The 11,877-nt window shown below is 43.1% G+C and overlaps 1 protein-coding gene across 2 annotated transcripts; it reads left to right on the top strand.

Moving 5' to 3' along the window:
- Positions 1-173: 173 nt before the first annotated feature.
- Positions 174-10,108, top strand: dhx34 (DEAH (Asp-Glu-Ala-His) box polypeptide 34). Of its 2 annotated transcripts, none has more exons than XM_086080470.1 (16): positions 174-1,279; positions 1,762-2,076; positions 2,135-2,392; positions 2,662-2,764; positions 3,048-3,265; positions 3,940-4,114; positions 4,213-4,406; positions 4,518-4,619; positions 5,602-5,871; positions 6,016-6,189; positions 6,269-6,371; positions 6,714-6,811; positions 8,308-8,559; positions 8,656-8,823; positions 8,958-9,102; positions 9,344-10,108. In XM_086080470.1, the coding sequence occupies exons 1-16, from the start codon at positions 593-595 to the stop codon at positions 9,481-9,483; spliced, it is 3,402 nt and encodes a 1,133-aa protein (XP_085936596.1). In that variant the 5' UTR covers positions 174-592; the 3' UTR covers positions 9,484-10,108. The 2 variants fall into 2 exon arrangements, with proteins under 2 accessions (XP_085936596.1, XP_085936595.1); XM_086080469.1 differs by having other exon boundaries at positions 8,638-8,823.
- Positions 10,109-11,877: the final 1,769 nt, after the last annotated feature.

The following is an 11,877-nucleotide window of genomic DNA, read 5'->3' as shown; positions in this document are numbered from 1 at the left end:
TTTATTTTCCACATACACTGACTGCAGTAATTTTAATTTAATTTTCAAAAAATTATATATTTTGTTCATTTTCATATCATTTAGTCGTCAGTCGTGGTTTTCCACGCTAAGACGGAACCTATTTATAACGCTTTTCCGTGCCGGACTATTCTATGAACGGACCGGAAGTTGGTCCTATCGTGATTTTGTTCCGTAAAAATTCAAAACAAGTTCGACTTTATTTGCTGCAAGTATATGATGTTTTCGCGGTTGCTGTAAAAATATATTTTTATTCAGATGTTCACATGACCTAGCGGACACATTTACTTCCGTCAAATGTGATAATAATGTAGAGGAACGTGTTTTTTTTGCGTGTAGTTTCTTATGTTTATGTCGGCGGTAAACCGGAGCGACTTTGTTTCGTGTCGGTCCGGCAGATTAATTCAAAGTAAGAATCGTTCTTATTGGCCAAGTATGTTAATGCACAAGGGTTGTGTCTCCTGTAGTTGAAGTGCTACAAGAAAAAAAGCCACGATAACAAAATGGGAATTTAGGAAATAAACACAAATTAACCTACTGAGAGCCAAGGTGCACTGTGGGGTAGGAAGGGACCATGGATGTAGATGGAAGGACCCGCAATCGCTGTTGGGACTGGGACAGTCCCCACTGCCGAGCCCAGCTGGACGAGATCTTCTTCCGTCAGAACGACTACATCCAAGCCGGCAGCCAGGAACATAAAGACTTCTGGTCCTTTTTCGACCGCTTCCAGAGGTACAAGCTAAAGAAGGACATGTGTGGACCCGGTCCAAGCCTTGACGAGGGCAGAGACGGAGGGCAAACGGGAACTTTGGACCTTCCTAAGGAGTACGACGCTCGGTACCGCATCAATGTGTCTCTGGTGACCAGAGACATCGAGGAGCGTCTTGGGCGATCCCACCCCAACCACAGTAGACGTGACTCTTCTGGGCCGAACTCTCAAGTGATCTCGGACTTTCGTCTGTCCTTGCTGCATTATCTGGACTTCAGCCAGCGGCAGAGTTTCGGCAAGCTGGCCAAGCTGCAGCGCGACCAGAAGAACCTGCCCATCTTCCAGTACCAAGAGCGCATCGTGGACCTGGTCAAGCGTCACCCGGTGGTCGTGGTGGCAGGGGACACCGGCTGTGGCAAGTCCACTCAGGTGCCCCAGTATCTCCTCTCGTCCGGGTTCTCACAGATAGCCTGCACCCAGCCCCGACGTATCGCCTGCATTTCCCTGGCTAAGAGGGTCAGCTTTGAGAGTCTCAACCAGTATGGCTCAAAGGTTTGCGATTTTACACTTTTAAGTAACACACACTGTTTGGATTTAAAATTAAAATGACAAATCCTGTAGACCTTTTCACCATGACATTACTCGTACTTGCAATGGCACTAATAATAAACTCTGCTAGTATGTTATTTGACTAAAGCAGAGTGATTGAGAAAAGAGAGTAAATGGCTTGATAGGTTATTTTAGCTATCTCTGCCTAGCTAGCTGGCTAGGGATGTAACAATAACGGCAATATTGCGATATTAAAACTGCCACAATATCGTTGTTGTCGTGTCACAATATTAAAAGCAGTTCTAGCACCCTCTGGTGCTTTTTTTGTATTAGTGCAGCTTAATTTTAATTAGGCATGTTTTGTAAGTTGATCGCCTCTCTTATTTTTTCATTGATTTTCCATTACAACAAAAGACAACAACAAACCGGTAACATTTCGTTTTGGCGATACTATTATCTGTCAACCTGCTACCATGTTTCGACAGGTAGGCTACCAGATCCGCTTCGAGACCACGCGCACCACCGCCACCAAGCTCATCTTCCTGACCGAGGGTCTCCTGCTGAGGCAGATCCAGCAGGACAAGATACTGGAGCAATATCAGGTGCTGATCGTGGACGAGGTACACGAGCGCCACCTGCACGGCGACTTCCTGCTGGGCGTGCTGCGCTCGCTGCTGGCCGATCGGCCCGCCGACCTGCGACTCATCCTCATGTCGGCCACCATCAACATCAAGCTCTTCTCCGACTACTTCGGTGGCGCTCCCGTGCTGCAGGTGCCGGGCAGGCTCTTCCCCATACAGGTAAGCCGACATGCACAAGTCAGACAGACATTTTTCTAATTGTGCATCCGTCATCCAGGTGATCTATCAGCCCATCCCCCCCGAAGAGCAGGCGTCGTCCCGCACCGAGAAGCTGGAGCCGCGGCCGTACCTGCGCATCCTGCAGGGCATCGACCAGCGCTACCCGCCGGAGGAGCGCGGCGACCTGCTGGTCTTCTTGAGCGGCGTGGCCGAGATCGGCACCATCCAGGAGGCGTGTCAGGTGTACGCCACGCACACGCGCCGCTGGATCGTGTTGCCGCTGCACAGCACGCTCTCGCTGGCCCAGCAGGACAAGGTAAACACACCGTTTTGAATTGTGACATTTTTGGGTTTACATTTTTTTAATTTTTCCTTTGATTTATAATGGATATGAACTATTATGCAGATTTTTAATTGTCTTATTTTTGTACATATTATGTACCATATGTGTCACATTGCCCCCTGGTGGCCAAATATACAATTTAATTATCTAAATTTTCTTTAATTATGTTATGACTGAATGTTTTTCTTCACAACTATACTTAAGAATGCTTTTTGTCCTTATGTAATTGTTGTAACTTGTAGGTGTTTGACATAGCGCCCCCTGGTGTGAGGAAGTGTATCATCTCCACCAACATTGCAGAGACCTCAGTCACCATAGATGGCGTGCGCTTTGTCGTCGACTCTGGTAGGTAGAAATGGAAAAAAGTACCGGTACTCACAATTAAGTCAAAGAAGTCCCTGGTACTGATTCAAGCCCTGTGCTTAAGTAAAAGTACAAATGTGCTGACTCTGAAATGTACTTTAACATCTGTCTGTTTAATCTGTCAATTACGTACAATACCTTCATGTATTCATTTATTATTATTATTATTATTACTATGTAAAATCTTCTGCCGTTTAAAACTGTACACAGTTAATTTCTCATAGATGAAATTAAAAAAAATTGCATTGGTGCTGATTTTGCGTAGGCAAGGTGAAGGAGATGAGTTTCGACCCCAAGGCCAAGATGCAGCGTCTTCAGGAGTTCTGGATCAGCCGAGCCAGCTCGGAGCAGAGGAAGGGCCGCGCCGGTCGCACGGGTCCTGGCGTGTGCTACCGCCTCTACGCCGAGTCCGATTACGATGCCTTCGCCTCCTACCCAGTGCCTGAAATCCACCGGGTGGCGCTGGACTCGCTGGTTCTGCAGGTGGGCAACATTCTGACTCAACTGTATACTGCAAATTGCCCCCCCAAAAAAATTATCAAATCATATGGGCATTTTTTTTAATAGCATTTGCGATAACATATAAAACATATAATATATTAAAAGAGCAGGAGCAATGCATGAGACAAATATAGCCTAATGTATCGATTCCAAACTATCTATCGTCTCACAATATACATCAATATTCATGCCCAAGATGTACATTATAAAATGAAACTACGGCCGTTGTGTTCTGTAGACATAAAAAGCAGGATTAAGGAGGGTCTCACTTTTAATCATCTTCAGAAAAAAATAGACTGATCTTGAAATATGCTCGCTTCCTGTTTTCATTCTTCTTTAAAATTGTGTGTAAAACAAAATTGGATGCCGCCATCCAGTGGTTGACAGAGGAATTACACCCAAAATAAACAGGTGGCAGAACAAAATTGACTTGCATAAATATAAACTGCACAAAAAAATTTGTGAAATAAGGTCCGTGACCTTGAAACTTGAGTCGCAGGAGTGTTTACTGTATATTTAATACTATTAATGCAAAATAGTAAACATTTCCAAGAAGGATGATAGGTTGGGCATCTATTACGGCAGGGCTGTGAATGGTTGTGTATCCACTTCCTGTTTATTCCCAGTCTGCCTGACTCTGTTTGTTTCCCCCGCAGATGAAGAGCATGGGACTCGGAGATCCGCTTTCATTTGTCTTCATCGATCCTCCGCCGGCCGCCAGCATCCAGACCGCCATTACCTACCTCAAGGAGCAAGGGGCGCTGGACCACCGGTGCGAGCTGACCACCATCGGCAGTGTGCTGGCCCAGCTTCCCGTTGACGTCGTAATCGGTAGCGACATCTCGTAAACCCGACAAATCCCCGATAATACCCAAGGGAGCCTTTCCGCCCAATTTTGCATGTGCTTATGTGTGTGTGTTTCCCCCCAGGCAAGATGCTGGTGCTGGGCTCCTTGTTCAACCTGGTGGAGCCGGTGCTGACGGTAGCCGCCGCGCTCAGCGTGCAGTCGCCGTTCCTGCGAAGCTCGCAGCACAACCCCGACTGCGCCACCGCCCGCCAACCTCTGCATTGCAACCAGGGCGATCCCTTCACGCTGCTCAACACTTTCAACGCCTGGATGCAGGTCAGCGGGCAAACAGGAAATGTTCAAGTGTACCTAATGAAGTGGATTAGTGCAGCGGGCATGTCTAATGAATCGTTCTGTGATTCTGTCTTTTGTTTTGGACGTCCGCAGGTGAAGGGCGAGAGAGGCCCAGGTTCCAGGAAGTGGTGTCGTCGGCGAGGTCTGGAGGAGCAGCGTCTATACGAGATGGTCAACCTGCGCAGACAATTCAAGGTAAGCGCGTCGTGAACTACAATGACGTGAAAATAGATTTGCCCCCTTGATTTATGATTTTATTTAATTTTTTGTGTCATCGAGCCAATCTTAATATCCTACAAAGGCAACCAAAGTTAATGCAAAATGTCTTTGCCCCCATATAAAGCAGCAATAACCGAAACCTGATAAGTGCGCCACCTTTGGTAGCAATACATGAAATCAAAATGTGAGCCAAGTCGTAATGTTCTTTTTGCGCTCTTATTAAAATTGGCTTGATAATCTGAAACATTTAAGTGTGATAAATAGGGCTGGGTTTTAAAAAATCGAATAATCAATATTGGATAGATTTGCCTTTTTTTTAGCCTGATATCAATTTATAAAACCATGAATCGATTATTTTAATATCTCTTTTTCCCATAAATTCAATTTTTTCTAGTCAATTTTTTTTGTATCTTACTGTTTTTTTAGATTTACTGTTCACGTGAATTTAAAAGTATTTTCTTACATTTATGAAAGACCTGACTTATTGTACTTTTAAGACAATTCATAATCGTTTTAATTTATATTTACAATTATTGAATTAGAATTATGAAAAAAAATCATCTCATTGTTGCTGATGTCAATGTTTGGTTAACGCTTAAGTGATTATAACCCATTACTTTCATTAATAAACTAAATTATTTAACCAGTTACTGCCTCCGTAAAATTTTATTTGGAATTTAATGTTTGTGGAGTTTTTATCATGTCCTAGATATTTAAGAAGAATTGATGTTCCATAATTAATCAATATAGGAATGAAGTGAAGTGAATCGAATGGGGGAAAAAAATCGAAATCGAATCGAACTGAACTCTTGTTAATCAAATCGATTGAGGAAATTAGAATCGATACCCAGCCATAATGATAAATAAGCAAAATGTCACAATTCAGGCAAGGGGAGAACATATTTTTTTACTGTATCTACGCTTTGACTTCAACATCTCGGCTCCTTCCGGCAAACAGGAACTGCTGAGGAGCCACAGCCTGCTGGAGGCGAAAGCCGACGACGACAATCGCGGCGACCGGCAGCAGCGGCGCGAGCATTTGAGGGAGAGGAGGAAGCTTCATCAGATGAAGAGAGAACACGAGCAGCAGGAGGGCACCAAACGAAAGGTCCTCAAAATGGAAGAGGGCCAGGACGGGGAGTTCTCATCCGGGTCCGACACGGAGGAAGCAAGACGAGGAAGGAGCAGGAAGAAGAAGGACAAGGACGCAGCTAATGTGGACATCCAGGTAAGAGACCTCCGCCGAGGTCTGACTCATTCATCCATTTTCTATAGCGCTTGTCCTCATTCATGCTTGGTAGACGTACATTTATAAAAACAAAATGTCAGAGTGTCAAATCCAAACGCCATTTGTTGGCGGTTCCTCCAACAGGAAGTGAAATTCAAGCTGCGCCACAACGTGTCGGAGCTGCAGGACGCCGTCAACGCCAGCCAGGATTTGTCGTCCCGCCAGCAAGCTCTCCTCAAGCTTCTTCTCTGCCGGGGCCTTTACCCGCAGCTGGCTCTGCCCGACGAGCACAACGGCACCCGCAAGGACACCGAGCAGGTCGAGATCTACCGCCGCGCCCGCCGCCATCTTGTTTATGAGCTGCTTTTTGATGTTGTCGTTTGACTCGTACCCTCAGGTGTTCCACACGAAGAATAAGCAGGGAATCGTAATCCATCCCACGAGCGTATTTGCCAGCGACCCCGAGGTGCTACATGTGCGGGATGACGTCCGGGATACGGGTACGATTCTCAAACAATCTCTCAGTTTGATTAACTGTATAAGATCAAATCAACATCGCAATGTCGTAGTAGTTGCACTTGTCAAATTGCATTGTATTAATTCATGGTTCACGTTCCTTTATTTTCGTGTACGCTGAAGCTCTGAGACCAAACATTATTGTATTAATTTATTGCTTTATTTATTCGCAATTTTATTTTATTTTTTTAATTAATTTAGCCCTACTTTCATAATGCCACACCGTGTCCCATTCAGTTTCATTTCCTGTTATTATTATAAAAGCAAAGGATAATGATGGATGTCAAAAACTTAACGTTGTCCGTTTGTGTGATCCATAAAAAAAGGACGCGACAGCAGCAAACATCAGCTGCTGGCCTTTGTCACCCTGCTGGAGACCAACAGGCCGTATTTGTCCAACTGTGTGCGCGTTCCTGCACTGCAGGTCAGTTCTCACTTTCACACAAATTACCTGCACGAGAACAATGAAGGATTTAATTGTCCTTATCGATGTTGCAGTAATTGTCGCTTTCTTGTTGTAATTCGCTAACATAAGACGGGGTTCTCAAACTTCTTGGGCCCAGGGATTTATTTCTTTTATTTTCAAAGACCCCACCGTGCAACCCAAACAATTAAACATAATGACCATGAATTAAAAAGTTGTCTATTTTCAAGAAAAAAAAGTTTATTTTGCGACAGCAAATAAAAATTGTAATGTCTGTAGAATAAAGTAATGTTTCCCCCAGAAACAAAATAATCATAATTGTTACAAAAACAAAAATGCATTTTGTCAGAATAAAAAGTAATCTTACAAGAAAGTTGAAAATAAGCCATAATGTTTACATGAACAAATTTGTGTGAAGTGAAGGGGTAATTTGACAATATCAAGAAGGTCATATTTTAACACGGTTACCCATTTTTTAATTCTTTGTATTTTGTATAGTTTTCATTTTTTTGTATTTTTCAGTAATTTTTTATCATTCATTTTCAAATATCAACATGAAACGACCTTCCGCTAAATGTTAGGCAAGCCCATTTTTATTCCATGATGTTTGACTGAACATGAGATCCAACATTGCTCTACTGTTTTATGGTGACTGCTGCATTTTGTATTAATTAAATCTATTTAATGTATTAATCCATTTGTTTATTTTATGTTACTAGTTAAATGTATTGATATTTATATTATTGTAAATTTTTTATTTTTTTTTATTTTGTGGCGGCACGGTGGTGACTGGTTAGCACGTCCGCCTCCCAGTGCAGATGACGTGAGATTGAGTCCGGGCTTGCTTGCGTGAGTTTTCTCCGGGTATTCCGGTTTCCTCCCACATTCCAAAGACATGCATGGCAGGTTAATTGAACACTCCAAACTGTCCGTAGGCGTGATAGTGAGTGCGGATGGTTGTTCGTCTCTGTGTGCCCTGCGATTGGCTGGCAACCAGTTCAGGGTGTACCCCGCCTACCGCCCGAAGTCAGCTGGGATAGGCTCCAGCGCCCCCCGCGACCCTTGTGAGGACAAGCGGTTAAGAAAATGGATGGATAGATTTATTTTGTGTTATTTAAAAGCTAACGTAGAATATTCCATTTTGAATCGCTACTGCCACCTGCTGACAAAAAATGAAACTGCACATACCCTTCTTCACATTCACACCCGCGCGCATGACGTCACATCCGCAGACAGGAAATTCGAACCCGAATCCAGTCTAAAAACTATTGGCCAGAGGCTTGCAGGACTACCCATTGTGAACAGCTGAGGTGTTGATCTACTAATTAGAAGACCTTTCAGTCATAAATGGTCAAATAAAAAGGCTACTATAAAGATGTTTTGGGGGAAAAAGTTCCATATTTTGCCAAATTTCTACTTACATCACTTTGTATGCAGCAACGGTTGTCGAATTGACTACATTTTGCTTTACAATCATGTCCAAATTCCATCACCAGGCTTTGCTGCTGGTGGCCAACTCTCTGGACAGCAACGCCGACTGCTCCCGTCTGGTGGTGGACGGTTGGTTGGAGCTGCAGCTGAAGGTGCCCGACGAAGCCCTCAAAGCGCTGTCCACGGCGCTCATCCTCCGGGCCGAGTGGGAGCGCCTCCTGCAGGCCCAGCTGGGGCAGAGTCCCGCCCCCGAGGTGTCCCGGAAGTCCATGCAGAAGCTCAGCGAGCGCCTGGTCCGCTTCCTGCTGTACACCGAGGTACGATCATCTCTGAAAATGTGCCTTTTATCATATCGCTGTTGTTTTTGTAGCAATTCTTCCTGTTCGCACCTTCAGACCTGCTACACCCTGCAGCGTCTCTCCGCCCTCCACACTCAGAACCTGTACATCGGACCCCAGGCCGAGTCGGAACTTTCCCTTGGCGCCGGTCTCACGCCACTGTTTCCGGGCGCCGAGGCCAAACCGGACCCTATCAAGGGAGGACTGCGCGTCACCAATTTCTTCACCTACAACTGTCTGACCGTAAATTACACACACACAGATCTTTTACTGTCGTCTCGTGTTAATTAACAGAAATTAACCTTTATTTTATGCTCTCATGACAGTAAAGTAGAAAAAAGAAGAAGTGACATACATGTTTTAAATCTGTTGGTCAGGATTCCCGGAACCTGTACGGCGAGTGCCTGCGGACTTTCTGGAACTGTCCCAACTGTGAGCTCTACATGCCGCTGACGCCTCTGGAGCGCATGCAGCACGAGACCACCTGCAGGCCGGCAGGGGAACAACAGGAGCAGGACGAAGGTGGGCGGGGGACACCATTGAACCACTTCTTCGTTTCAACTCAAAACTAACACGTTCGCACCAGACTATCGTGTGTGCACATTTTGAGTATCTTGTGCATTAGTATCTGATGTGCATGTGTTACTATCCATTACGTGAGATTTGGTAACCGGCGTGCACAAGATACCAACATCTTTCTGTTTTTTTTTTTTATTTATCTCCTTTAGTGTTGTGTTCAATATTATTTATTTTTTTTCGTTAGGGGCGGATGCCGTGAAGCCAAGCTCGTCCTCGTCCACTTTGTGCCGAGTCTACCACTGCGACGTTTGCGACCGAGATCTGACGCTCACGTCCACGGAGATCCTCAAGCACAAAAGGCAGCACATGTACTCTGCTAAGTAACTCATTTGGCTTCTTGCTTCACTGCAAAAAAAAAAAAAAAGAAGTGATCATGGTTTCACTGAGGTGAAGAAATGAACGTCAAGCCAGAGAAGGAGCGTTTAAAATATAGAGTGAGGGTTTAATAATGATACAAACCCACGATATGTAACACCTCAAAAGCAGCACATTGGCACAAAGTCAGAAGTAAGACAGCACGGAAGATAAAAATCTGCCTCGAGGGAGAGAGAAAAAAAATCTCAATAAATATTGTGATAAATAAATAATAAAACAGATCATATCTCATTAATTACTTTGAAACTCATAATAATAATAATAATAATAAATACATTTGGAAATATGCACATTGGCAGAAAATGAAATAAGGTAAACAGTACTGAATAGAGAGTTACTCAGGTAAATCATAAGGTATTGATTACTCAAATCAAAAGGCACATTTATTAAGATGTAAGAACGGGCGGGGGGGCCTGCGAGAGTGTGTGGACGGGAACGCCATCTACGCGTGTCAAGCGGAAGTAACAAACGTGTGTGTGTGCGCGCGCGTGTGTGCACGATGGCTTCTTTTTACGGCTTTGGTCCATCTGCGTCTTCAAGTCAGCCAGTGGACGTGTGTGCGTGTGCGCGTGTCTGTGTGCGCGGGGGGGGGGGGGGGGGGTTGAATGGCAATGGTTTGTTTCCTGGAGCAAACTATTTGTGATTTTATGTTGTTGTTTTTGTGGTGGTGAGTTATTTCACTCCATCAACTGTCATGGTGGGTTTCCACTAATTCCGATCGGACCGAAATGTGGCCGCGGAGAACTTTCCGGACACATCTCATAGCGCACTTTTCATTTTCAAGATAAGAGATGAAATAAGATTTTTTTTTAATGCACAGTGGCTATGTTTACGTGATGTCATTTTTATGTAAATTTGACCGATTCTCACGTAATTCTCAAACGTTTTTGGTCAAGGGAAAACATTCCAGATTTCCTCACTTATCCTTCCATCATTTTTACATAATTATCACCTTTTAAAAGTTGCCTATTTCCACCCAAAATTGTAATGTCATATGATAACAAATTCATATTTTTTAGAACAAAAGAAAATGTAATGTTATGAGAATGAAGTATTTTTTTCAAGAATAAGACGTATTTTGTTCTGCCAGATCAAATGCCGAATCTTAGTACGAAAAGTAGTTTGGTACTGCTGGCATTTTGTTCCGGGAAATTCTAGGCCACTTTTCAGTCCCACAAACACAAGTGCATGCCAATATAGTGGAAAATATAATTTCTATTTTTTTTTTTTTTTTACAGTAGTTCAAATCGAATCATCAAAAAGTGAAATGTATACAATATATTTTATAAGCTTCACTACACACAGAGTTGTAGTTGTAGTCATTCCCAAGAAGAATCTAAGAAACTATGAATATTACATAGCAGGTATATTTCAAATCATATTTAATGCAGAAATTGGGTAGAAAATAGATTTTCTTATGTTTATTAATGAATCTGTTTATGATTTTCACTTTGAAATTTGAACTACTGAAATTAATGAACTTTATGATGATAATATTCCAATTTATTTACATGCACTTTTATATGTGAGCTGAAAAAAGGTTCCATTTTGTTTTAAACTTTTGTCACACAGCTGCAGGGGAAAGGAACTTAATTATTTCTTGTCTCTGTTTGCGAACTGAAGCAATTTTTGGAATCGTGGCTGAGAGTGGAACTTTGTCGAAGTCGTCAAGTTCTGTCAGACGTGAACATTCTGAATTGTTGACCGTTTAATATGTTAAAAAAAAATGTCTTATGGTCACGTGAATATAACCAGTGCCAGTAAAGTGGAACTGTGGCAGTAGAGGAAGAAAAAAAACATGAGCGGGACTTTCAAGTAGCAGCTTGTACGTCTCTCGCAAAGCTCGTGTGAAGCCGCCATTTGCTGCTCAGCGGGCCCTCTTTATTAGGTACGCCTCGAGAATCAAATTCAATGCCAAATACAAATATTAGATATTATTATTGTGGTTCTCGTCGCTGGTTATAGCAGCAATTCCTGACCGGGTGTGCCAATTTCACTTCATTGGTCCAAAAATGTGTATTTTATTCTACAATTAGTGCATCTTTATCTATTTACGATTCATAAACGACAATAATAGCTTTGTGTTCAAGTATAAATCTCACACTAGGTTGATCAATTTGTGAGTAAACTGAGGCAAGATTCGCCATTTGCAAATTCTTCTTTTAGGGGGAAACAATCTTACTTTGTTCACTGAAAAACTCTTAATTAAGGCTAGAGCAATAAAAGTAGTACTTTGGCGCCATCTTGGTGCTAAGAATCTATGTTAAAGTGAGCTGAAGAGTTTCATTTCGGCAAAAGTATTACTTGGACGCTATTTTGTCTTTTAAATCGTATTGGGGCGCT

The sequence above is a fragment of the Leptonotus elevatus genome, chromosome 7 (genome assembly GCF_054856555.1).
Source record: "Leptonotus elevatus isolate MCC_2025b chromosome 7, RoL_Lele_1.0, whole genome shotgun sequence".
In the NCBI taxonomy this organism is placed as follows: domain Eukaryota; kingdom Metazoa; phylum Chordata; class Actinopteri; order Syngnathiformes; family Syngnathidae; genus Leptonotus; species Leptonotus elevatus.
Note: the sequence above shows the minus strand (reverse complement) of the source record. Positions and strands in the feature narration are given on the sequence as shown.

Excerpts from the sequence above, each read along its gene's own strand:
- dhx34 (XM_086080469.1), top strand. The coding sequence starts at position 593 with ATGGATGTAGATGGAAGGACCCGCAATCGCTGTTGGGACTGGGACAGT. Across the intron at positions 6,812-8,307 it reads TGCGCGTTCCTGCACTGCAG|GCTTTGCTGCTGGTGGCCAA; the intron begins GTCAGTTCTCAC and ends TTCCATCACCAG. Across the intron at positions 8,824-8,957 it reads TCACCTACAACTGTCTGACC|GATTCCCGGAACCTGTACGG; the intron begins GTAAATTACACA and ends TCTGTTGGTCAG.